The sequence below is a fragment of the Filicampus tigris genome, chromosome 7 (assembly GCF_054856515.1).
Source record: "Filicampus tigris isolate MCC_2025a chromosome 7, RoL_Ftig_1.0, whole genome shotgun sequence".
In the NCBI taxonomy this organism is placed as follows: domain Eukaryota; kingdom Metazoa; phylum Chordata; class Actinopteri; order Syngnathiformes; family Syngnathidae; genus Filicampus; species Filicampus tigris.
Window position 1 is genome coordinate 14384057 of NC_141223.1, and position 26395 is coordinate 14410451.

The window sequence follows — 26395 nt, forward strand, 5'->3', positions numbered from 1 at the left end:
GGAAAGTTCAACGTCAATATTTTGTCTTCTTTTTAGCAAAGTGGAACAGAAAATGCCTTAAAAAAGCACCACATCGAGATCTTCTTTCTTATTTGTGAAGAATGTCAATTGTCTTTCTTTTGAAAGTTTGACAACTTTAAAATTGACTTCTTTTTAGGAAGGTGTGACAACTTTTTGTTTTCATTTTCGTAAAGTATAACATTAACTGTCTCCTTTTTAAGAAAGTACAACGTCAGTTAAATGCAGGCAAGTGTAAGCGTTTAAAGAGTCTGAATTTTTATATATATATATATATATATATATATATATATATATATATATATATATATATATATATATATATATATATATATATATACATATACATATACATATACATATATACATATACATATACATATACATATATATATATATATACATATATATATATATATACATATACATATATATACATATATACATATATATATATATATACATATACATATATATACATATATACATATATACATATATACATATATACATATATATATATATATACATATATACATATATATATATATATATACATATATACATATATATACATATATACATATATATACATATATATATATATATATATATATATATATATATATATATATATATATATATACACATATACATATATATACACTATTAACCAATCAAAATTATTTATTTATTGGAGAAGAGCCCCTAACCCTACCCCACCAACCTTAATGATACAATACCAACTTGAACACTAGGGGCCAAAATACCAAAAAGCAGACCCACAAATCATTGAGAATCTCCCAAACTGCATTCCTGGAAAGACAATGTGTCAAGATAATTTTTGTTCTGGGATCGCAAAAACGTTTACACAAGCAGAATACATAAATTATTTCAGTCCCCCCTCACTTTGACAGCTAGGCAAACACGGTGTTTAAAGATGCAAAATCAACCATCGCAATTTGTCTCAAGTTCTGAGAAATTACATTGCGTGTGTTAAATACACCTACTTGTATCTACCCGTCCCAGAACACCCAAAATGAACTGTATAGAAATGTTGCCCGTCACCTTCCACATCTGTTTGCATGAGCAATCAAGTTTGCAAGATTTTTTATTTCTTCGTTGTTTTTTTAATACACAAAGGTGATCATCTTTTTCTACAGCAACCAGCACACACGTAGAGACAATCAGCCATCCATTCAACAATCAGTGCCACTGCGGTGGTGATGGCATAAACGAAGACGGAAATAGCCCGTAAGTGCATCACAAGAGGATCTGTAATATAATGCCTTCATTTTTTTGACGAGTCAAAGAAATGAGCAGTAGTTTACATCAGTCTTTGGGGTTCGTAATGTCCCATAACTTCAAAATGGCCCTTGTTTCAAACTTGAATTACGCAATACGGCAATACGCCCGACATAAACCTGATTTTTTTTTTTTTTTTTTTTGGTGTGCATGTGTGTTTTTAATCCTATCAGAACATATGTCAATATTCTTTGTCGGTGTGCAATCTATACACATTGTCTGCAGGCCACATTTTCAAGGCCGTGTTGCGAATCCTAACACAGCTAAAAATAGCCTCGATGATGTGGGATGCTGTCAGTGTCAATACAGCCAACAACGTCCCTTGATATCATCTTCCTGTGACTGAGGAGCTTTCAAGTCACAGAAGCGTCGGTGGACAGAGGAAACTGTTGCACAAGGTTTAATGGGTGGAGCAGAAAAAAATAAAAGCCCTTAAAGCCCTTATACAAAGTATTTTGACATAAATTTCGACTTTAACGGTGAAATCCGACATACGCGGAAATTCGTGTTACACACCAGTGTAGGAACGGAACTTGTTTCTAAAATGAGGACTCGCTGTATTCACCTATTTGCAATTTTTGGGGGGAGGGCGAAAGCTTATCTTCTGTCATTTGCATTTATGTTATTTTTGTGCTCAAGCCAAGGCCATGTCTTATCAGGGTTTTTCCTGCATTCAAAATTGCGAGGTGGCTACCTCCCTCCAGCCAGAGCGACTGATATTGCTCAACACAGCGTGATTAATTTCCCTCTGCGGCAGAAAATACATATTTTAACTGCAGTTGCAGCATTCGGCACCATGGCGGCGCTATATCAGGCCTGGCCAATCCATGTCTGCAAGCCGCATGCAGCTCTTTGCCCCGTTTCATGCGGCTCTTAAAGTCCTTTTCACTCCGAACTTGCAGCGCGCCGTTGTCAACCCCATTCTCTGTCTATGTGGTGAGGAGCTGCACCACAGAATGGAGCGTTGCTGGGCGGACGTCTGCCACAACGACAAATCTTATCAAATATAAATAAAGTGCGTTTACTCTGTTAACACTGAAAGGTACATCTTGTTTTCTCTTGGTTTTCCTTCTTAAAATGAGCAAAACTGGGCTTTCTTTTGTAACAATAATAGATACATTTTGTAAACCAGTGGGAAAAGCCTCACTTTTTACTTCCTGGTCGACTGCTACATCAGCACTAACAAATATGGGCACACTGTTGCGCGTATGATTAAGGGCTTGTCCGAACACTGCGATTGAACAGATTAGATTGCATTTGGCAAGCAAGGTACCACGTATGTGCATCTCACGCATGCACTTTGATGCAACTGAGATCAAGGGAAAAAACATTGGGGAGTGTTGCCTACCAAGTTCAATTAAAAAATGGGAGGGGGAAAAAAAAAAAGAAATCAAAGCATAACAAAAATATGAAGTTCAACACAAGACCTTTTAACACAGCTAGGGAACACTATTTCTGGTTCAATTTTTTGCTATGAAGAATTATTCCAATGCCAACCTGTCAAAATGCACCTTGACAGGTTCCCTATGGGAGGTTATTCAAAGAAACCTTAATAGCTATATTACATTAAATGGACAGCAAAAGCATGTGTCAGACATCAAACAAAGGCCGGAAGGTACTCGACACAATCAATTAAAAGCCTCTCGTCTGCTGAACCACTTGAACCGTTCCTCTTCAGTTCACCTTGCAGGCTCTGATACGCTGTTGAGAGCTAAACTTGTTCTCAGCCCTTGAATAGGCAAGGCAAGGCAAGTTTATTTGTATAGCACATTTCATGCGCAAGACAACAGAAAGTGCTTTGCATAAAACATCAAAAGCATTAAGGAAAGAGAAATAAAACATTAAGGATTACAAAAATCAAAATCACAAAGAATAATTAGATTAAAATTACTGAAAGCAAGATAAATGAAAAATAAAATAAAAAATCCCGTGCAGATTTCATGCATAGCGCATGAGAACAGAAATGTTTTTAACCTGGATTTAAAAATGTCTACATTTTGTGAAAGTTTAATCGTCACTGGCAGTTTGTTCCACTTGTTTGGAGCATAACAGCTAAATGCTGCCTCCCCATGTTTAGTCTGGACTCTGGTCTGGACTAGCTGACCTGAGTCCATGGATCTGAGAGCCCTGCTGGGTTTATATTCTTTGAACGTATCATAGATGTATTCTTGGCCTAAACCGCTGTGGGATTTGTAAAATAGTAGCGTTTTAAAATCTATTCTGTAAGTGACAGGAAGTCAGTGTAGAGACTTTAAAATTGATGTAATGTGTTCAGATCTCTTAGTCCTGGTTAAAACTCTAGCAGCAGCATTCTGGATGAGCTGCAGCTGTTTAATGCTCTTTTTGGATAATCCCAGTTGATATTTGTATCACATTGGAGCCCCAACATGCCCGTAAAGAGGATGTCACGTCAAAAATGTTCTTTACAATAATATGTTCTATGCGGCTTCACTAGTCTAAGCATGTTATTCTGATTAATGCAGGGTGACCCCCAAAAAATAGGCATCAAAATAAGATTTGGATTTGGGAATTTGGAAATTTGAAATGGATTTCTAAAGAACAAAAAGCTAGTGAGTATAATGTTTCACTGTGATGTTCTAAACACAATAAACTAGTTATACCTCAAGTTGCATTTGATTCCATAAAAAAATAAATAAATAAATATTGAAAGTTGGGGCCTGTATTGCCCTGCGATTGGCTGGCAACCAGTTCAGGGTGTCCCCCGCCTACTGCCCAAAGACAGCTGGGATAGGCTCCAGCACGCCCCGCGACCCTTGTGAGGAGAAGCGGTACAGATAATGGATGGATGGATGGGGCCTGTATTTTGGGGGGGGGTCACCCTGTATTGCATGAATGAAGCAGCAAAATCCACCCGTTTTTAGGCAATCTCAAGGGTTGGCCACTTTGCCACTTGCTGACTGAAAATGCCATCACAGGGCCTCAGGGTGTCACATGACCAAAAGCAAAAAGCAGCTGAGTGTTACACTGTTTGCTACTTGAGCCCAGAGCAACTGTGATATCATTTTCATTCAAATGGCGCACCAGGTTACAAAGTCCTTTACATTTATGGAAACTGTAACGCTGTCCTATTTTTTAAAGGAACCGCTAAGACCACTTTTTAAATGTTTTCATTTTCAGGCTCCAAACTGCTTTTGGTAAGGTGGTATCTTGACTTATGCGAGGTCCAACTTATGAGGTTTTCAAATTGCGAGCTGTCAAGAGCCGCATTCAATGCGGCTTTCTCAGTGAATGGCACAGTAAGACATACTAGAATAAAATGAAAACAATTACAAGGAGCTTGCAACAGACGTGGAAAATGGCCCAACAGGAGCTGGAGAGGGAGCTCCTGATGGCACCCACTTGGCCGCGTCCCATTAGACATACCAAGACACTATATACAACCAGATTTCTTAAAATGATCTTATATAATATCTTTTACATTCATATTTTACAATATAGTGCTGTCATTCTTTATTTAAAAAAAATCCATAAAAAGATGTGTAGTTTCTTTGGACTCGGACGCTTAAGTGCAGGTACCGCCGTATTTATTTTTCTCAGTGAAAAAGATAGCTGGGCAAATTAATAGATGTCTCCATCCATCATCTTAATGTGAGCCAATTCAAGAGTTCTTTACAAAAGATGAAATTCCACTTTTGACAGGTATTAATTTTAACATTGAATGTAGCAGTGTGAGGGCGTGTGCAGTGTTGTGGCTTGAACTATCCGAAAAGCAAAACCAGCATGGAGCAAAAATGCAATAAAGGACAAATGACTATTTTGTCTTCTAAGAAATAACAACATTATCCCCCAAAATATGCAAAGCAAATAGTCATTTTCCACCACTGGCTAAGTGATATGAATTCTCCCTCCAGAGTCTCTGTCTTAACAATATTGTTATTCTCCAGCCAGGATGGAGGCTATGCGACACACTATACAACAGGAAACCATTTATATCTTATTTTTAAACAGATTAAAAGAAGATGTGGTCTAATTCAGCCACCGTCAAGGTCATCATACCTTATAGCCCGGACCGAGCTGATGGATGGCGAAGATCTGCGCCGGATTGAGAGCTTCACCAAAGACGTAGACGGCTCCCAGCTGGCCGCAGAAGACTCTGTTAGCATCCGCAGTCTCCGAGGAGCCCAGGAAGCACTTCTCGTAACTCTAGAGAGCGAGCGGATGGAGAGACGTCGTTTCAGACAATGAAACTTTGAACAATGATGGAGTAGACTTTTTGAAATTAATTTCCCTCCTGAGCACCTCAGATTTCTTCACTCATATTCTGACGAAAGGTCCGCCAATACTTTGACCTTAGAAAATCATAAATGCAACGCTGAGCTCGATTCCCGAAAGGACAAAAATCCATTTGGACGAATTAGGATTCGGTATAGACGTTTGGGAAGAGGGGAATAGTTCTGTGATTTCATTCAGAATGAAACCAGCTGTGATTACCTCTTACGGTGCTATTTCAAAGTTATTTTACTCGAGGTGGTTTTGTCACGGGTGGCACGATGGTGGACTGCTTAGCACGTCTGCCTCATAGCGCAGAGGTCATGGGTTCATATCCGGCGCCGGCCTTCCTGTGTGGAGTTTGCATGTTCTCCCCGTGCCTGCGTGGGTTTTTTCCGGGTACTCCGGTTTCCTCGCACATTCCCAAAAAACATGAATGGTAGGTTAGTTGGACACTCTAAAGCAGGGGTGGCCAACCATCTCCCAACTGAAAAGGCAAAGAGCCACAATTTTGACTCTGTTACTGCAAAGAACCACAGCATAAACGGCATACACTTGGCACCTTGATTGTCGAATGTAATCTGTTCCATCACCACGTTCAAACGAGCCCTCCACACACACCGTATTGCTCAATTTGTGACAGTATCATCTTTCATATTTTTAGCATTTTAAATGTAATACTGACTACTGAAGGTGATTTCTTTGCCTATCAAGTCAGAAACACAGGAACACACAATAAATGCAACAGGTATAGAAAAAGCCAAGTAAGAATAACTAAAACAATCACCTTGTTTGCTTCTCTTTCGGTGCTTACTGAGATGCTTAAATTTGGAGGGCAACTTATCTCTGATCTGTTGAGGGGGTGGAAGTTGAGCGAAGTGGAAGTCTCAAACGCGGACACTGCTCCCTACCAGACGATGGCACGTTGCGGTGGCATATCTATTTTATTTATTTTTTTTTATCGGAAGATAATGTACTCTAGCTCCGAGTGTACCCGGCTGGCTTATGTTTACACAGCTCCGCGGGAGAAATGTCACTTGCACCAGTCAGCCGTCAGTGACTGGTGTCTATCAGATAGTGACTATCAGTGCATTTCTTCAAATTTCTTGTCAAATTATCACGTGGTTACGCAGCCAATCGGCTTCCTGTATTGCGAATACAGACACCCAATTGGCCGTGTAACACGAACCCGGAATTGAGGCGCTGAAATGCCACACTGGCAAGTAAAATTACGTTTTAAGAAGAACGGCTCATTATTTTGCAGCAAAACAAGACCAGGAGGCCAGCAAGGAACTTCTACCTCATCATTTCGCGCTCCCCACCCCTCACCATACACAATAATGGGGATGACGGCGCGCTGTACCCAGCTAAGATCATTTTCGAAAAGGGCTTCAGGAGCCGCATGAAACCGGCCTAACAGCCGCATGCGGCTCGTGAGCCGCGGGTTGGTCAGGCCTGCGCTAAAGTGTCCCTGTGAAAATGTGCCTGTTTTGGGGGGCATTGCTGCCTTATCCAAATAAGTGATGCTTAACCCGCCCCAATAAGGCTGCTGTTTTAGCCTTGTTGAAATGTGTCTGTTTTTGAGACCAGAGTCTGAAAAGGTGAGTGCAACCAGCTATCTATATGTTTGGAGAAGCCCCTTTTGAGGGAGTAGTACTTTCTGACGCAAATGAGGTACTGCTCACCCTTATGCGGTTTGGTTAACATAGCTTTTGTCACCATGACTACTTCAAGAACCCAGAGTCTAAAAAAGTAAGTGTGAATTACAAATTACTGTAATGAAAGTAAAAAGTGTCGACTGAATTTTCAATCAAGGAGGCAACACTTTATTATCAACATGCAAAGATTACTGGGGGTCCTCGGTTTATGAGTTCCGTGACCACTCCGGCACCCTAATCCAAATTTATATGCAAGTCTGAATATTCATTTCTATATTTTGACAAGTGAAAAAAAAAAGACAATTTATCTCTAGGACAAATGGCTCCGCTAGATCCTAACTTGCTACGTCTGTGAAGCAGTTGTTGTCAACACACATTTCCAAGCGGTGCTTTAAAAAAAAAAAAAATCTTCACACATTAGCGACGTCTGTGGTTAATGCCTAGGAGTAATGTGCTGAGCCTGAGAGTGTAAATGGGAAGCTGTTTATTCCTCATTGAAACATGCAAATGGACCAGAGAGTGGAAATCTTGTCCACTGGGCACCCACTCACCCAGCATGTGCGATCATCCCTCATCCATTTTGCTTGAACACATCTGTTTATCATATGAATATTCAAACTCCGGACCCAAATGGAAGACATGTTTCTTCAGATAAAAAAAATGGGTGCTGCAGAAGATGCAGGGCCATTGATGTGGCTATTTATAGCATATACATTTAGGACAGAATAACAGGGCACTTGCATCATTTGTGTTGACATGCCAGGCCATGTCTCCATAAGAAACCAGTTGTCCGTTGACGTAGCAGCGGATCTCGCTGTTCCTCCAGCGGCTGTAGACGTGGACGATGCTGATCATGTACCACTGAGGGAGAAAATGAGCAGAGTCACAGATTTAATGATTTGAATATATGTAAATAGTTCCTCATATTGTGTTTGGAGGAACAAAACATTTGTTTTGACTTCTGTTATGATGGAAAAATCACATTTTCTCATTTGGTTTGGAGTGAGTCATCATCCCTTAGTTAAGATGCCATGTGCTTTGCATATCCAAACTATTTCCTTACGGTGTCCCCCTTAACAATTATTCATTCATTAGTGATATGACCACAGTCACTTCATGAACACATCTCCTGATCACAACCCTATTAAGAAGTTGTAGAGCATGCTTCAAAACTACGAGTGTGGACGACATCCTGAAATGATATACAGCCAGAAATTATCCATGGAATTGCAAGTTCAACAGGCAATTTTATTTGAAATAACATGTGTTTGTTTGTTTTTTTAAATGGTTTCGAAGCAATAATATAAACAAGACATTTAACATATTGTATCACAGCAATTCTTTTCAGACTGTTGTCCAAAATCATTTGGAACAGTATTTCGCAAACAATTAGAATTTATGATCAAAACATTTCATTTATAGTGAATCACACTGGCTATTCGGGGAAATGAAGGTAAACACTCTTCACATAAGAATTTGCAAGGTAGTGTAATACTACTAATCACCAAAGCATTATTAACCCTTTCATGCACAGTGGTCACTACAGTGGACAGCTATTAAAAGTTGCTTTCGTCTATATTAATTAATCTAAATTTAAAAAAATATTTTAACCCTTTCATTCATTAATTATGATTTGATGTAATTATTCAAAATATAAATCTATTTTTTAGAATACTAAATATAGGCGAAAGCAACTTTTAAATAGCGGTCCACTGTAGTGACCACTGTGCATGAAAGGGTTCATGTAAATATTATGAGCACCAAGCTTAAGATAAATTTGGCACTTTATAAATCAAAACATTGATTTGACTTCACACACAACCAACACTTTGATATCACTTCTCAAAGCATACAGTATTTATTCAAGGAGAGGCCAGAATTGTAAAAAAAAAAAAACAAACAGCCACAAGGATGGTGTCAATAAGCTTTGAGATCTGCAGTGGAGACATTGTAAATAGTAGATATACAAAGGAAATAATATATATGGGTGAAAAAAAAAGTCCAAACAGCCGTCTGGCTGCATTCAGAGCAGCGACTGCAGTCAAGAAGAAGACATGTAAATTAGCTGCAAAGATGCTATTAAATTCACCTCTGAAGAAATAGCGAGACGTCCCTTTGACAGCCACAAGTGTGTATTTTAGTTTGTTTGGAATACCAAACGCCATTTGTGTCAATGCAAGTAAACACTACACAATCAACATAATACTCCAATAGTGCAGTGTTATCATCTCTATACGAACAATAATATCTTGTCAACACAATGATATGCTTCATTGGCTGTAATTGATATTTTACCCGAGTTACAAAACGATAAAATATGAGCTGATATGTTGTAAGAACTATCATTGTTGTATTTTTTTTTTAATTGATCTGAAAACAAGGAGCAGCAGAGAGATGTCATTCAAAACAGCAAAAGTTGCACTCACTTTCCTCGGCTGGAAATCGTATTTGACGCAGTGCTGGAAACCTTTCCCCTTGGATTTCAGCGATGTAACGATCAGACAGTTGCCGACAAAATGTGCAGAGTAGCCGATGCCTTTGCTGGTGCGGAAGCTGTATGCAGAAATGGACAATGATACATGTTAAATATGGCTTCAAATCACCCTACATTTGTCAAGTGACAGAGATGGGGTTAGTTCATTCCTGATGCCATTGGAGAAAGTTCCGTCGTTGGCTACACGGGGGTACTTGGATGTCAAGGCGATAAGGTTTGTCAAGCCCACCTATCCAGCAGACGTGATTAACACACAGTGGGCTGAGACAGTAAACCAGATAGTAGAAATGTACTCCAATACCTCATGTGAGAAATATGATACTGCGTCTTTTCAGTTGCCGTACTTTTAAGAGTGCCTCCCTGTCTAAACATGCTCTGAGCAGTTCGGCGGATTGCAAATAATTCTCCAAATAAGCGGTGAATCTGCGTGCTTTGAGCTCTTTATTTTTCACTCACAAGTGAACTTTACTGTAAACTGGCACGTAAATCAAAGACAATAAAACAACAAAACCCAATAACTTAACGAAAATAGAAAACCATGGACAGGTTATCGGAACTCAGCATTGATGTCAGGGTAATTACTGTATAAAGCTTTGCCCCGCAGTGGTATATACTTATCTTCTTGTATGATTACAAATAATGAGGAAACAGGAGACGGGAAGCAATTGTCGGTCTGCATGTCTTGCTCTTTAGCATACAACAACAGATGCACAATTCAATACACAAAGGGGCCATATTCTTGAAGAGAAAAACTTAATCTGTACAGAAGAACGTGTGTGGAGCAAACACACTTAGATGTGTCCTATTTTAAAGCTAATATATCAAAAAACAGATTGATCTGATTAATTTTAAAACAACTATAGACAAATGCAAAGGATGTTTTCAGTTAGTGCGTTAACAACATATATCACATTACATATCATATGCAAACCACAGTAAAACTGTGCATGGAAATGATAAATGATCTTAACTTGAAGTGTGGCAGGTGACTACGACAATACATTAAAGAGGTGCACGGGCCAATTTAACACCTAACTAAATACACCTCTGTGCTATATTGAGCATAGTTTTTTACTTTTCTACTGAGGCTATAATGAATTGTCCAAACAATAAGTCAGATCTGAAAAATGAGAAATGTGTGTTGGTTTTCACACGTCTACGTTTTACAACATACATATTTCCTCTCTGAAGCAATTTTTATACAGTGTTTCAAACAGGGCTACAAATCTGGGTTGTGTCTATTTTTTTATTAGTTTTCATCAACAGGAAATAAAGTACACTGTATTCATCATACTTTTATATCCTTCATTGCAAGTTCCATTGTTTGCCATCTATAATTCCACTGCTTTTACTATTTTCAACGTGGTATTGTTCCAGTATCGGTATCAAAGTACTTTATTCAGGTACAAGTCAGAATTTTGCTGTGGTGGCAAGACTATAACAAACTAAAATGAGGTTGCATTTTGCAAGTGTGTGAGAGAGAAGCTTAAACCATGACTACATTTACATGCAGTCAATAACCCTTTTAAAATCCAAATATTTGCAGTATTGGTATTTTTAAAGACCAAGTAAACTTGCGCAAAAACCCATCCATCCATCCATTATCGATACCGCTTATCCTCACAAGGGTCGCGGGCGTGCTGGAGCCTATCCCAGTTGTCTTCGGGCAGTAAGCGGGGGACATCTTGAATTGGTTGCTAGCCAATCGCAGGGCACACAGAGACAAACATCCGCACTCACAATCACACCTAGGGGCAATTTAGAGTGTCCAATCGACCTACCATGCATGTTTTTGGAACGGAAACCCCACACGGGCAAGGAGAGAACACAGGTAGGCCGGAGCCGGGATCGAACCCACGACCTCTGAACTGTGAGGCGGACGTGCTAACCAGTCGGCCACCGTGCCGCCCGCGCAAAAACCCAACATGCTTATTTTGTTTATTTAAATACCCGAATAAGACCCCTGAGTTACCCGTTTTCTAACGTGAATATCGGATCATGTAAACAGAATCGGGTTACCTCTTTCGAACGAGACATTGGTTTGTGTTCTGCACATGCTCATGCTCTATCTGCAAGGAATCTTGGTCTTGTAGTACAGGAAGTACTTGTATGCAGGCATCATCGCCATAGTAAACCTAACTTGAATACATTGATTTTTACGGCCAAAATGGCACAGTGTGTATACAGATACACATATACGTGTGTATAAGTCTGTGCGTCCTCAAAAATACACAAGCAGAGGTAAACAATCATGACAAAACTCACACTACACACCTTTGGAGATAGGAGGAATTTGGCAGCTTTATTCCTGTGATGAGTGAATATAAAGTGTTTTATTGACGTTACAATGTAACAAGCAGAAATGATGTCTATTTGCATCACGACATCTATGCGGTGCCATTGAAATCGGGTTATTCAAATGCGGGAGCAACGCCGTCATGTGAACAGGTTGTTCATACCGTTTCAGAAATCGGAATTTTCACCTCAACCCAAATACTGACTGCATGTAAACGTATTCTGTGAGAAAACACAGGCGATGCTCCAGGGTCTAAGCCTTCCACTGTGATCTCGCATGTAAGAGGTTCACTGAGGAAATGACACCTGTGTAGAACAAACAGCAAATAAACACACACTGACTTCAAGTGTGAAAACAACCTTGGAATGAACATTGATCTGGCCTCTATAATATACTCTATGCTACTCCTACGCTTTAGATCTCTAACATTCATCTTCAGTGTAGCCCTCGGTGAACACCTCCCACTGAGATCATCCTCATTGCCAAAGCAAAGTGTTGTTATGATGCAGCTGATGTGTAGCCACTCGCCTATAGCATCATTATAACCCTCAGATCGGTTCTCGAGGTGACGATCAGGTGAAAAGACGAGAAACGCCTCGATCGTTTTTTGACAGATTTTCCAACTTATCTCTGCTTTGCTTGTTTTCCATCCACACGTTGTCAGGTTGGTCAAAACTCCAACTACTAAATACAAAGAATGTTGTTCGGACAAACATGAGGCCATCAGCATTTGCCAGTTTTGGCTTTGCCGTTGCTGTAAGTATCGTTCCCTTGCCCATGGCTAACCAACTGACTGCGGAGGTTTGAAGTTATTTTGACCCTAACTGCAGTACAGCTCCAGTTTTCTGGTCATCGCACTGCTGTAACACAAAGAACATCTAACGGTTCAGTGTGTTCAGCATCAAGACCTTCTTCTTGAAGCCTTTGTCCGGTCCAGGTAAAGCTTCAATCTCCAAAGCATCAACCGCTGAATCAAGTTTTTGTTGTTGCTGAGTTCTAGTGCAGCCTTCTGGACCGACCTTGTCAAGCTTTGGGCAAACCCCTGCCCTAAGAGTTGGGTGTTTTCCATCATTGGCCTTGATCTGCGATGCTCATTGGGAAGCTCTTTTGAGATACTTGCCGTGGACAGCGTAAAGTGTAATATGCGTTGAAGCAGTGGGACAGCCATGAAGCTTCTCAAACTGGTGCGGAACTGCAGTCAGGCACAGTAAAACGTGAAAAGCCATAGACAAGGCAATGGTGATGTTTCCCCAAAAAAGCAAAGCATGAGCTGTCAAATGTTGACAGCCTCACATCTGATTGAATAAAACTTGAACAGAAATAGAAAACAGAAAGTGCATACAGTGGCTGCCATCAAAGGAAACATATATTTCCTTCATTTAGTTCTTATTTTTTAATTTTGTTTTTTTAATTTGAATTTAAAATTCTGAATACCATATCTGGGTTACTCATGTCTGGCATCCTCGCCGTAGCGAGGCTCACTTGAATACATTGATTTCTCTGCAGCATTTTCACATTATTTTTTGTCTGTATGGCAAAAATGACACAGTGTGTATGTAGATGCATATACATATATAGTCCCTATGTATGGCGCGCAACTCGTCGGAAATACCCAAGCAGAGGTAAACAATCATGGCGAAACTCCGAGGCGCAACACAGTGGCACACTTTTGAACGTGGAGGAAACCGACTGCTTTATTCCTGTGGTGTGTGACATGAATATAATGTGTTTTATTGACGGTACAAAGTAACAAGAGGAAATGACGTCGATTTGCGTCACGACGTCCGTGCGTTGCCGTTTCATTTGGGTTATTCAAATGCGAGAGTACCTCTGTCCACTTATACACATGTAAACGGGTTTTTACAAATTGGAATTTTGACCTTTACGCCGAACATTGACTGCATGTAAACGTAGTAATTTGTGACTTGAAAACAAATTAGGAGTTTTATGTTCTGTTGAGAAGATCTGTGGACCTTTATTCCTTTTACAGTAAGTGAATGTTGCCAAAGAGGTCATTATTTTATTATTTGCTTTTTGAATTATTTCACGTACATCAACATAGTGTCATCATGACTTTTGAAACATCCTGTATAAATTCAATCAGCATGGTTAAAACCCAAATCTGAGCATAAACATTCATCATTATTAATGCCACTGTTCATTGTTGTTTGTATGTTAAATGCTTTGTTACAGCTCTAGCTGTTATGAAATTCGCTATATAGTATTGTATGGTATTGTATTGTAGATACTTTGGGAGGGGAGCATATAGTCACGTTAAAATTTGGGCAATGGAGGTGGGGAGAGTTTGGGGGATAGAAAACAAAGTGTTTTTATGCCACAGCTGGCGCGTAGCCTCGCACCTATTGATATCTATTGACCTATCTATAGCGCTGAAAAGCAACCCCCAGGCTCGCTTTTGAAGTCGGCACGCTTTTCCTGTTGTTGACACATCCTGCCACCGAGCTGTGAAGATTAGCTTGACATATCGCACACTGAATATATTGCCACCTGAATACATAAGAGCGTAACCAATATTCCTTCTTTTTATGGTGGCGAAACTGTCTCAGATGAAAATCTTTTCAATGAAATGTCCGTGATCCAGATGAAAGTAAAGAGCAACCAAAGAAGACGCATAGTTAATGACTATCTAGGACCAATATTGTATGACAGAATGAACATTGCAAGTCTTTTAATATTCCCCCACACGAGCTTTATATTGCCAGAGAAAGACCATTTCGACCTTGACAAAACACTGCGTGTTCTCCTAATCTACTCGGACGTGAGGTCAGCGAGGTTTCGAACAGGAAGTCCGTGACTGAGGCTGCTATGTTTGTAAGTCTCCTGAGAGCAGCGGGAACGAGCTCTAATGTGATGCTAAAGCAATTAGCATGATGGGGGAGGAAAAAAACACCTGGGAGAACAATGGATGTGCAACTATATAGTGGTGTCTTGAGATCTAAAGTTGGATTTGTTCTGCGATCACCCTTCCAATTTACAACACTGGCATAAAATCATCTTTCCCATTAAAATGAATCGATTCCAATAATCCATTCCCACATACCCACAAAAACGTTTTTAATGTATTTTTTTTAATATAATATTGTACTTCATAACAACAGAGTAATGGGTAAGGTGTTTTTATTTCTACAGCACATTTCATACACAAGGCAACTCAATGTGCTTCACACCAGCAAAGACAACACTTACAAGCACAAACACAACAGTTAACGACATTCAGAAGCAGAGAAAACAAAAGTACATCACAAAAATTACCAGAAAGTATATAGACACCATTGAAACAAGTTGAGAAAATTTAAAAGTGGGTTTCTAAAATAACTAAAAGAAAAATTGATTTAAAAATGGCTAGAGGACCTTAATCAAAGGTATGAAAAAATGTTTTTAACCTGGAATTAAAAACATTTATACTCGGCGTTGACTTCGCTTCTGTTGGCATCTTATTTCATTTGTGTGCAGCATAACAGCTAAATGTAGCTTCACCATGTTTACTTTGAACTCTGGGCTCCACTAATTGACCCACGTCGGAAGATCTCAGAGCCCTACAGGGTTTATTTAAGCAGCATTTTTATTGTATTCAGGACCCAAATCATTCAGTGATTTATACAACAGTAGCAGAATTTAATAATCCATTCTACAGAAAACTGAGAGCCAGTGTAAAGCCTTGAGTAATATGTTCTGTGTCTTTGTCGTAGTCAGAACCTGAGCTGTGATGTTCTGAATGAGCTGCAGCTGTTTGATGTGTGTGCACACCGTGCTTGTGTGTTTGCTCACCAGTAGAGATAGGGCTTGTCCTTGTCTACATTGATGTTGTTCAAGGGATCCATCCTGAACCAGGTGTTGAACGTGAAGCCGTTCTGGTAAGGCCACTTGGCAATGGGAGGTAAAGCAATGGCCTGCGGAGACAACATTATGGTGGCGCTTATAGCCTAGCCTTATGATGTCATTGACGCATAGCCTAGCTCGTGCTCGGATATCAACGTCTTCTTCAAGAAAATATTAGAAACTGTATGTATCAAAAGTACTAGTGGTATCGATTTCTTGTTATCTGTATTCCTACTGGTATCTGTCTGAGAAAAAAGTGGTATTGATCATTCCAAATGGTTATTTTGGACAGGGAGTGTCATTTTTAGCTAAGTACATGCACACACGCTGCCTTAAAGTAGGCAATGAGCCTCTCTGGAACATGTTTTTACATGTTTTAGCTAAGCAGATGTGCAAATTGTGTGCTTAGCTCATATAAACATTCATCCTCAGCCCTCTGGCTCGTTTTCTGAAATAAATAATGCCTCATTCACTACAATAAATTCAGCTCCTGCTAAATATGTATTAAGTGTTCAGCCTTCTTTAAATAAATCTAACCCTGGCTGGCGTCATTTGCGCATCTAGGTTTATTTATTATTCATATAACAAACACACTTGGAGACCGCTAAAATTATGCATAATGGATACCTGGGATTTATTTGCTTGCTTTAACCAAATGTGATTTGGAAAATGCTGTAAAATCTGTCTTTTGATGAGATTTTTGTTGGATGATGTACAGAAACGAACGTGTTTGTGTGTGCCATAAGATAAATATACTGTAATTGGGAAACTTGAATGAAATAGGGATGACTATTTGGTTATATTATTAGATTAGTGGGAGGCTTCGTGCAGGGTTAGTGTTAGAAAAATGGAAAACTCGTTGAGTGGTAATTTGTGTTGTGTATGTTCTCTTGTTTGTGAGTCAGGAATGTAAAAAAAAATAAATAAAAAAAAAAAAGAAAGAAAGGGATTTGGGATGCCAAATGAATTAATTCAGCTTCCATTTAATTATCTTTAGATTATTATTGTTATGTTTCTTCTTTGTGTTTAAATATCCTGCGGGACACAAACAAAAGGAGTTGCACAAGATTTAAAGAAGTGCGACAACTTACAGCAGCACTGCGACCGGGAAAGTTGAAAAAAGCGTCGGGTCCGTGTCGCTGCGGCATGTGGTTGAGCACGGCCAGCATCTTGACCGCATGTCTGGGCTGTGTAGAGGAACGAGACGGCGATGGATATTGTGGCCTTCTCGCTGCCGGTCGTCGCTACGCTTCACTCACCCAGAGGCCGCCTTCCCCTTGTAGCATGCTGAAGAGCAGCTTCACCTCCTGCACCGTGATGCTGTAGCTGGCCAGCACGCCCAGCATGTCCACCAGCAAGTCTTCAAAGGCAACAAAGCAACACGTTCACGACAAATACATATATACACATACTCATATACACACACATATATATATATATATGCATATATACATATATATATATATGCATAAATACATATATATATGCATATATACATATATATATATGCATATATACATATATATATATATAGATATATATATACATATACATATATATATATAGATATATATATATATGCATATATACATATATATAGATATATATATATATGCATATATACATATATACATATATACATATACATATATACATATATACATATACACATATACATATACACATATATACATATACACATATATACATATATACATATATACATATACATATATATACATATATACATATATATATACATATATACATATATACATATATATATACATATATATATATATATATATATATACACATATATATATACATATATATATATACACATATATATATACATATATACATACATATATATATATATACATATATATATACATATACATATATATATACATATACATATATATATACATATACATATACATATATATATACATATACATATATATATACATATACATATATATATATATATATACATATACATATATATATACATATACATATATATATACATATACATATATATATATATATATATATATATATATATATATATATATATATATATATATATATATATATATATACATACAAAGTCAGAAATCACTCTGGCTTTGTATCACTCTGGTTACACGTCAAGGTTACAATCCTTTTGGAGGGGAGCGTATGCGTGTTTGTATGTTTCACTACTAACAATATTGATATGACTACGATATTTACTTGATGGACAATGGAAAAACAACTATATTTAATTTTGTTTGTTTTTAGTCAAATATTTCTGTATTATTCTCTCATATTTCTGCCTATGTATTTGATATTTGTTTTAGTTTTTTAAAATATTTTTCAAAAAGAGTTTTGTAGTATTTGCGTGATTGTCATCTAATATTTTTGGGTACGATTTTTGTGTATTGTTTTCATGGCATATTTGTGTATTTCACTTTTTTTTTTTTTTCTTTCATCTTAATAGCTTTGTAGCATGGTAGATCTCACTCAATTGTGCAGGTGCAACTTCTCAGTATGGAAAAGTAGCATCACCATCAGCAAAGCGACAGCTCGCACCTGCAATCATGTCGTCCACCGAGCTCATCCGGAGCAACAGCCGCTGGACGAGGCCCACCTCGGTGCTCATCTGCAGGTTGCGCACGCTCTTGCGGAGCATGGCGGTCAGCATGCTCCAGATCTCCGCCTGGCAGGTGACATCGCAGTGCTCCAGCAGAGCCGGCAGGCAGCCGATGCCGTCCGCGTCTTGAATGATGAAGTTGGTCTCCAAATCGAACTCGCCGGCCACCAACTGCGCAGCGAGACAAGAGACATGCCTCGGATGTAAGCGTGCTGACGATTGCCCAAGCATGGACCATTTCACGATATTTGTAAACATCAAAGTAATCAAGGAAAAGCCAGTGGCTGCCACTGCTGACCTGAACCAAAACTGAAACCATGACAAAAGCTTGTTGTTGTTTAAAGTAAAAGGGGGAGACTGCGAACCAAACCTGAAACATAATTTACACTTTAATTATTGAGACTGAGGGGTGTCAAAGGAGAGGCTCTAACTATCATCATTCCAGCCCAAATATCAGATCTCTTTTAATAAATCAGGTATAGATTTTTTTCATATGATAAGTTTCCAATTATATGTTAATTTGGCCACTATTTTAAGACTATCCCACTATATTTAATTATTCAAATTCTAATGCCACTGGTCAAAGTTGGCGCAATGACCTGTATTACTAACTTTAGGAATATTCGCCTTGCTCCTTTTGCATTCAATTTGACCCAAACCAAAGTTAGTCATAAAACAAAAGACTCATTGTTTCAAATGGTGATCATTCCCTCTAGATGGGAAACACTATTTGAGGTGAGACAATAATTCACATTAATTGAGGTATAATGTCCCAGGCATATGGCATTCCATCTCCCGGAAGTGAGCTAGATACTCATCATCACTTGCCCTTCTAAAAGGTTTGATCAAAATGTAACCGTCTGTGAAAATAAAATAGCCTCTTCTTTGATGAAAAGTGGCCCTATCACCCCCCCCCCCCCATTTTTTAGTCACAAATAATCAGTAAGAAAGTCGAAAAAAACAAATCAATAACGCAGTTCATCAAGTTCAACAAGCATGAAATTAGCCCAGCCGAAGAAGCTTAATACGTGTGTGTGTGGGTGGGGGGGGTAGGGGGGGGGGGGGTTGCGTGGGTGTGTGCGCGGTAGATATAGAGAGCTCTGACAACATATTGGTGGGCATCAAAGTGTGGAAGTGGAAAATGGGCCTGAGCACATTATGGTGATTGACAGTTAATGTCATAGGTGGGTTGAAAAGGCATCAGCTGATGGACACGAGTTCAAGGAGATTATAAGATGAGCATTACATGCCAAGTATTCCATTTTGTTACAGTACAAATGGAAAACGATAAACGGGGACATGTTTCGGACGATAAGTATGGCAGTTTCATCTGAAATAATCGGTAGTACTGTATTTTTAGAGTTTCAGAGAGGAGCAGGTGTGTTTGAGATTTTCCCCATCTCGCGCCTGCCTCAAAGGCAAACAGACAAAGCATAGAAGAAGACAACAAAGAAGAAGAAGACGGCAAAGATATCAGACAACCGTGTGTGTTAGGGTTCTATCAAAACTAATGGCAGAATTCAATAATTTTCTTTTTTATTGTCTTTTGCAACTAATTATGGATTTTTCTATGCAATTCTTTATTTTATTTTTCTAATATTTCTGTATTGTTTCTTTTTGTCTAATATTTTGGGGTGAATGACTTTTGTATTTTACTTCAATATTTTTTTCTTTGTGGTGGATTATTTTCTGAATTATTTTCTAAAAGTTAAACATTTTTAGCTGGTATTTTAGTGTTTGTTGTTTGGCATTCAATATTTTCCCTTTTTTTGGTAAAAATCTTTGTGAATTTTCTGGGGGTCCAGTATTTTGTGTATATTAGTCTATTGTTTCCTAATATTTGTACATTTAATGTCTGTCTAATATTTTAGTATTTTTGGTCCAGTATTTTCTTCTAAAATTGGGATACTTTCTGTCCAATAATTTTATCACAGGTATATTTTTTATTTTTTCCAGAATGTGTATATTATTTGGTAAACTATTTTAGTGTATTACTTTAATAAAAAAAAAAAGAAAAAGTCAATATGGCTATCTTGTTGTGTATTTTTGGGTCTAATATTTGTATATTTCCATCGTAATTTTGTGTTAGAATAATTCATAGGTTATATCATATTTACTAATTATTAGTATTGTATATTATATGTATATATATATATATATATATATATATATATATATATATATATATATATATATATACATAAATATATATATTATATATATAAGTACTATATATACCTATGTTAGTATAAGTATTGTAAGGCATTTATTCAGCATTATAAACTTGTTTTAATCATGTAAGTCGAAATTGCTTGTGAAGAAAGTGGAATCTGAGAAGGACACAGCTGCAAAATAAGAACGATACTCTTATCGCAGAACATCCCGTGGTAAGACACTGAGTCCTTGGGACAGAATATAACAATAACAATGAACTCTCACACACACACACACACACACCGTCATCGAACGCGATGCTACATGTTCCCCCCACCATTTCGAGTCGCAATTTCTATGTATACAATTAGGGACCACCCTAAGAAAATAAAAAAGAGAGGAGGTGGAAGGGGGCGGCACGGTGGTCGACTGGTTAGCACGTCCGCCTCACAGTTCAGAGGTCGTGGGTTCGATCCCGGCTCCGGCCTCCCTGTGTGGAGTTTGCATGTTCTCCCCGTGCCTGCGTGGGTTTTCTCCGGGCACTCCGGTTTCCTCCCACATTCCAAAAACATGCATGGTAAGTTGATTGGATGCTCTAAATTGGCCCTAAGTGTGATTGTGAGTGCGGATGTTTGTCTCTGTGTGCCCTGCGATTGGCTGGCAACCAGTTCAGGGTGTCCCCCGCCTACTGCCCAAAGACAGCTGGGATAGGCTCCAGCACGCCCCGCGACCCTTGTGAGGAGAAGCGGTACAGATAATGGATGGATGGATGGAGGTGGAAGGGCTGATCAGAGCATGGTGAGGAATTGTAATTGTACTTTTCCCTTGGCTCTTCTTGCAAGTAAAATCTTGTGCTGAGTGTCTTCTCTCCTCATTGTGTGCGTTGTTTATTAATGTCTCAAGTGGTGTAAACCTGACATTTTAGATCATAATTTTGCTCTAAGATCCTTGTACATTCTGGTCTAATACTTTAGTTGTTGTTGTTTTTTTTGTTTTTTTTATTCCGATTGTTTTAATATTTTTGTATTTTTTTGCATTTGTGTATTTTTTCTCCAAATATTTTCATATTTTCCATCTTATAAAAGATTATTTTTGGATGTTCGTTTATTGCTTTGGCTCTTAAATTGTGCAAGTGTGCTTAGTGCAGCAAATCCCTGATACATCACAATATTGTTATGCAAGATCAATGAGGTCACGATAACCGCAAATGACATTTTTATTTCATTACTATTTGCATTAGAGAAATTGCAGTCAAGCTTAAAATGAAGATCAACTGCACAAAAATATATTTCAATACTTTTAATTCAAGAAACAAGGAGGTTAGCTTGATCTTTAAACTGGGAAAGGTAAGCGTAGCTATTGCAATCTGCAATTACTCAAAAACTTCAACATCATCATCCTTATTTCCGCCATTATTTTGAGAAGAAAGCTTACAAGGGTGCTTTATTCCAAAGGCACATAAAGAAAACCGTTTTGTATTTGCAGTCGAAAAATGAAGAAAGCGTACACGGCAAGCTAATGAGATGGCAGTAATGTGCGTGTCTGAGCTGCATTTGAGGAAACAATGAGGGCAGATACGACAGAGGAGCCAGAGACAAATCCATCCTCAAACAGAGTCAGCCAGTTAACTGGTGTGGGAAATAACAAGAGTTGGGGCTAAGCCGGTGTTTTGCATGCAAAAAAAATAAAATAAAAATAGTCACTTCCACTCCACCTCGCACATTTGCATGCAGACAGCCCACCAGAATAAATAGCGGCTCCGCATCTTTTTGTCAAGGAAGCCATGGCAGCATCTACTGGCCCGATTCATGCGGCGAGTATTGAGGCTGGGTGCCCAATCGAGTTCCAGTAGACAATACAGTGGGGCCTTAAATTACCACTTGAATTTGTTCCATGACCGCGTTACATATTGATGAAATGTGAAATGTAACGTAATGAAAGATGCATACAGTGGACCGCCGATATTTTCATATATAATGGAAATCTGCAAATAATTGATGGCCATTATAAGTGCACAGAAAATAATAATTAACCCACAAAAATCTTCAATGAGTAGAAATGATAAATATTGAAATAAATATTCAAAATATTGAAAAAAAAAAGCCCAAACAGGTGAATCCGCGGGTGCCAAACCACGAGCATGCATGCGTCCACTATAAATAATATTGTTTGAGCTGTGCATATAATGTGACAGTGGCTTGCAATAATAAACATAATTTTTTGGGACAAGGCAAGGCAACGCAGCTTTATTTATATAGCGCATTTCATAAACAATGAAAGTGAAGTACAGTTTATGAATAAAACCTCTCGATTGTGATGAATACTTAATCCAATCCAATCCATTTATTTATATAGCACATTTTAAAAACAATACAGTACTGTTACAAAGTGCTGCACATAGAATCTGTTTGTGAAATCACAAACATTGAATGTATGAAAAAATGAATAAATAAATAAATACATAAACAATCAAAATAAATAAATACAAAAATTAAAAAACACACAGAGGATCACACAAAACACTCCGTTCTAATATGGAGGGGCAGAGCGTTCCAGAGTCTGGGGGCAACCACTGAAAAATCCCTGTCCCCCCTGGCTTTTAATGTTCGTCCTCGTCTCCACAAGAAGGTGCTGGCCTCCTGACCTCAAATTACCTGACCTGCGCACATTAGACTATAAACCTTGATGAGGTCAGTAATATAGTTTGGGGCCAGTCCATTCAAAGCTTTAAAAACAAACAACAGAATATTAAAATCTACTTAAAAAGTATCTGGAAGCCAATACAAAGAAGCAAGAATTGGTGTGATATATCATGTTTTTTGGCTCCAGTTGAAAGGCATGCAGCAGAGTTTTGGACTAACTGTAAGCGTGAAAGTGCTTTTTGAGAAATACCATAGTACAGAGAATTACAGTAGTCCAGACGAGATGAAATAAACGCATGCACAACCTGCTCAAAATGCTCAAAAGATAAAAATGGTTTAACTTATACAAAAGACAAAGATGAAAAAAGCCTTGACCTAACGCCTGTGTTTATTTGTTTATGTAGTTTCAAATCACTGTCCATAGTGACACCAAGGTTGGTGGTAGAGGGCCGAACATAATCTCCTGAGGGGCCCAAGTCCAACAAGGCATCAGCTGGGCCAAAGATCACGTCCTCAGTTTTGCCCTCATTAAGACATAGGAAGTTTTGGGCCAACCACACCCTGACGTCACTCAGGCAGGCATTTAGAGGTACCAGGGGGGATCCAGCTGTTTTTGAAATAGGCAAATTAATCGAACAGTCATCTGCATTAAAATGGTATGAGATGCTGTGTTTTTTTTTAAGATTTGACTCAGTGGGAAGAGATACAACTGCAAAAAGAACCGGGCCTAAAACAGAACCCTGCGGGACTCCACAGCACACGGGGGCAGACGCCGAAGAAGAGTCCCCCAGCCCAACAGAGAAGGAATTTCCACTGAGGTATGACCTGAACCAGTCAAAAGCAATGCCCCTGGCCCCCACACAATCATGCAGGCGATTTAAAAGAATTGTATGGTCGACTGTCTCAAAAACAGCTGTCAAGTCTAAAAGCACTAAAATGGCAAAACAACCAGAATCAGTTATTAAAAAGAAATCGTTAAAAACCCTTAAAAGTGCACACGCTGTGCTATGCAAGACTTTATAACCTGACTGGAACATGTCAGAAATACAATGAGTGGTCAAAATTGTATAAAATGTTAGAGATCCACTGGACTACTGGGAGTGGTCCTGTTTCGTGCAAAAATATTTGGGGGGTTTCCATAATACTTGCATTTTATTTCTTGTTTTCATGCCCCCCCCCCCCATTAACTATTTGTTTGACGTATGAGTAGTTTTACTGTAATATTGTGGTGTTTTGTTTGTTTTGGTTTTGTGTGTGTTCATGTTCATGATTTTTCTTAACTTAATAAACATTTAAAATATCAATAAATATTTGGAGGTCCAAATACTGTACATGAAATGAAACATGAGAGTAATGAATTATTTTCTTAACTAGAGAGATTGTTACACAAAAAAAAACCTTTTTAACAATCTGTCATTATTATAATGGCTCCTTGGTTTGCATCAAAGTCTGCAGACACACGATCCCATCAGAATTCACAGTGCCCCATGCAGCTTTAAAAATGTGTCTCATCAACATCAAAGAGGTGCAGGCATTGGTTCCGTTTTTGATGCCCCACATTTTCAGGCACAATGAGACGTCCAGAAAGTTTTGACGGCGTGGCATCCTCCGCAGCTGCAGGAATTTGCAGACACGTGCGAGGCCAACCGCATTCCAGCACTCCCAGGAGGAGCATGCGGCGAGGAGAGAGGAAACCCTCCGGCTAATTTATCGGATTTCAATTAAGCAACTCTGGACGGGATTAGTAAGGTACTCAGAGCTCGATGGAGCCGTGCGTATAATGATTTGCAACGGAGCACAGACAGTGGGGAGGGATTTTTCGACTGGGCAGCTGGAAACTAATGGGACTTTAATTGGGCTCTAACTGGTCTCAGTTGGGCTCACGCAGGCGGACCTGCGGTTAAACCAGAACGACTGATTGACAGCAAAGAAGCAATTCTGAATGACAGAAGAGTGAGGCTGTATGGTTGCAGTGACACAATTCAGAGTTTTTTTGTCAGCTGTAATAGAAAAATAAATGTGGAATCGGACAGTATCACAGTATTGCTTTGCTGCCATCTAGCGGCATCTTGGGGCTGCAGTGAGTTGAGGAGCTTCATTTATACAAAAGTAAGGCTTTGCTGCCATCTTCAGGCATCCAATTACAGTATAGTATAAAACTTATTTATCCGCAGCTTTCCACATTTGCGGGGGGGTGCCTAACTTGATATTCAGCCGATCATACTGGCTGAAAAAGGATTTTCGAATGTTCTTTACTTAATTTGAACCAATACTGACATACAGGTACATAAAAAGTCATCATGTTGGGATACCTTTATTCATGTTTTTGTTTTTTTTTTAATTAAGATAATTTAGACAACTTGGAAGCAGAATTTTTATGTTCGTAACGCATTGTGGAGGTATTGAATAGAGACAAATGACTCGAATGCAAAAAAAAAAGGTGATCGGGAAAGTTTTATCCCAAACCCCAGCAAAAAGTGGGAGCTCACTGCACTCTAAGCCTGCATTGATACTGGTGTTTCACGGGATACCGGTATCAGTACCGTACTTCCCCCGGTTTGTCAAAAACAGCTCAATACCATTTTTTTAAACACCGGTATTTCAAAAATATATAAAGCACACGTAGCTCATCAACTCTGTCTTAAGGCTCTGATACACCAAACTGACGTCGGTGATCGTGAAGCGTCGTAGCGTCTTTAAGCGCCATCTGATTTGGCGGCCACCGTCGTAGTGTCGTAAACCTTCTGTAAGCGTCTTGGGGGCGTTTACGTATGTTGAATCGGCGTCGCCAGTCGTGACATTTGGTCACTCTGATTGGCTGTTAGCTAGCAAATCTGCGCGCGGAGCACCAACGGGAGCAAAGAATATGGCTGAAGGCATTGTTTACGTTTTTATAATCCGACCCCGGCCAACAGCTTTCCAGTTGGAGTTTTGTAACCACGAGAAATGGTGACTACCACCCCCGATGGTATGGAAGGGTATTACATCTCATGCATGCGCAGAAGGTACTTTAATGGTCAGCGTCGCTGGCTGTCGTTGCGGTGTATTCCTTCAGCGTGACGTGACGACAGCCGGCCGGACGCCACAGGGGGTAAGCGTCTGTCACTGTTGGTA

General features: G+C 38.9%; 1 protein-coding gene across 4 annotated transcripts in view; it reads right to left on the reverse strand.

Annotated features, from left to right (window-relative positions):
- nbeab (neurobeachin b) overlaps positions 1–26395 on the reverse strand; it is a 266361-nt gene that overhangs the window by 207407 nt on the left and 32559 nt on the right. For all 4 annotated transcript variants that reach the window (XM_086035116.1, XM_086035115.1, XM_086035114.1 and 1 more), the window contains 7 exons: positions 18425–18656; positions 17101–17201; positions 16933–17028; positions 15791–15912; positions 9638–9764; positions 7953–8072; positions 5341–5487 (listed from right to left, as the gene is read on the reverse strand). In XM_086035116.1, the coding sequence (XP_085891242.1) occupies positions 5341–5487; positions 7953–8072; positions 9638–9764; positions 15791–15912; positions 16933–17028; positions 17101–17201; positions 18425–18656 (945 nt within the window). The remainder of the gene's footprint in view (positions 1–5340; positions 5488–7952; positions 8073–9637; positions 9765–15790; positions 15913–16932; positions 17029–17100; positions 17202–18424; positions 18657–26395) is intronic.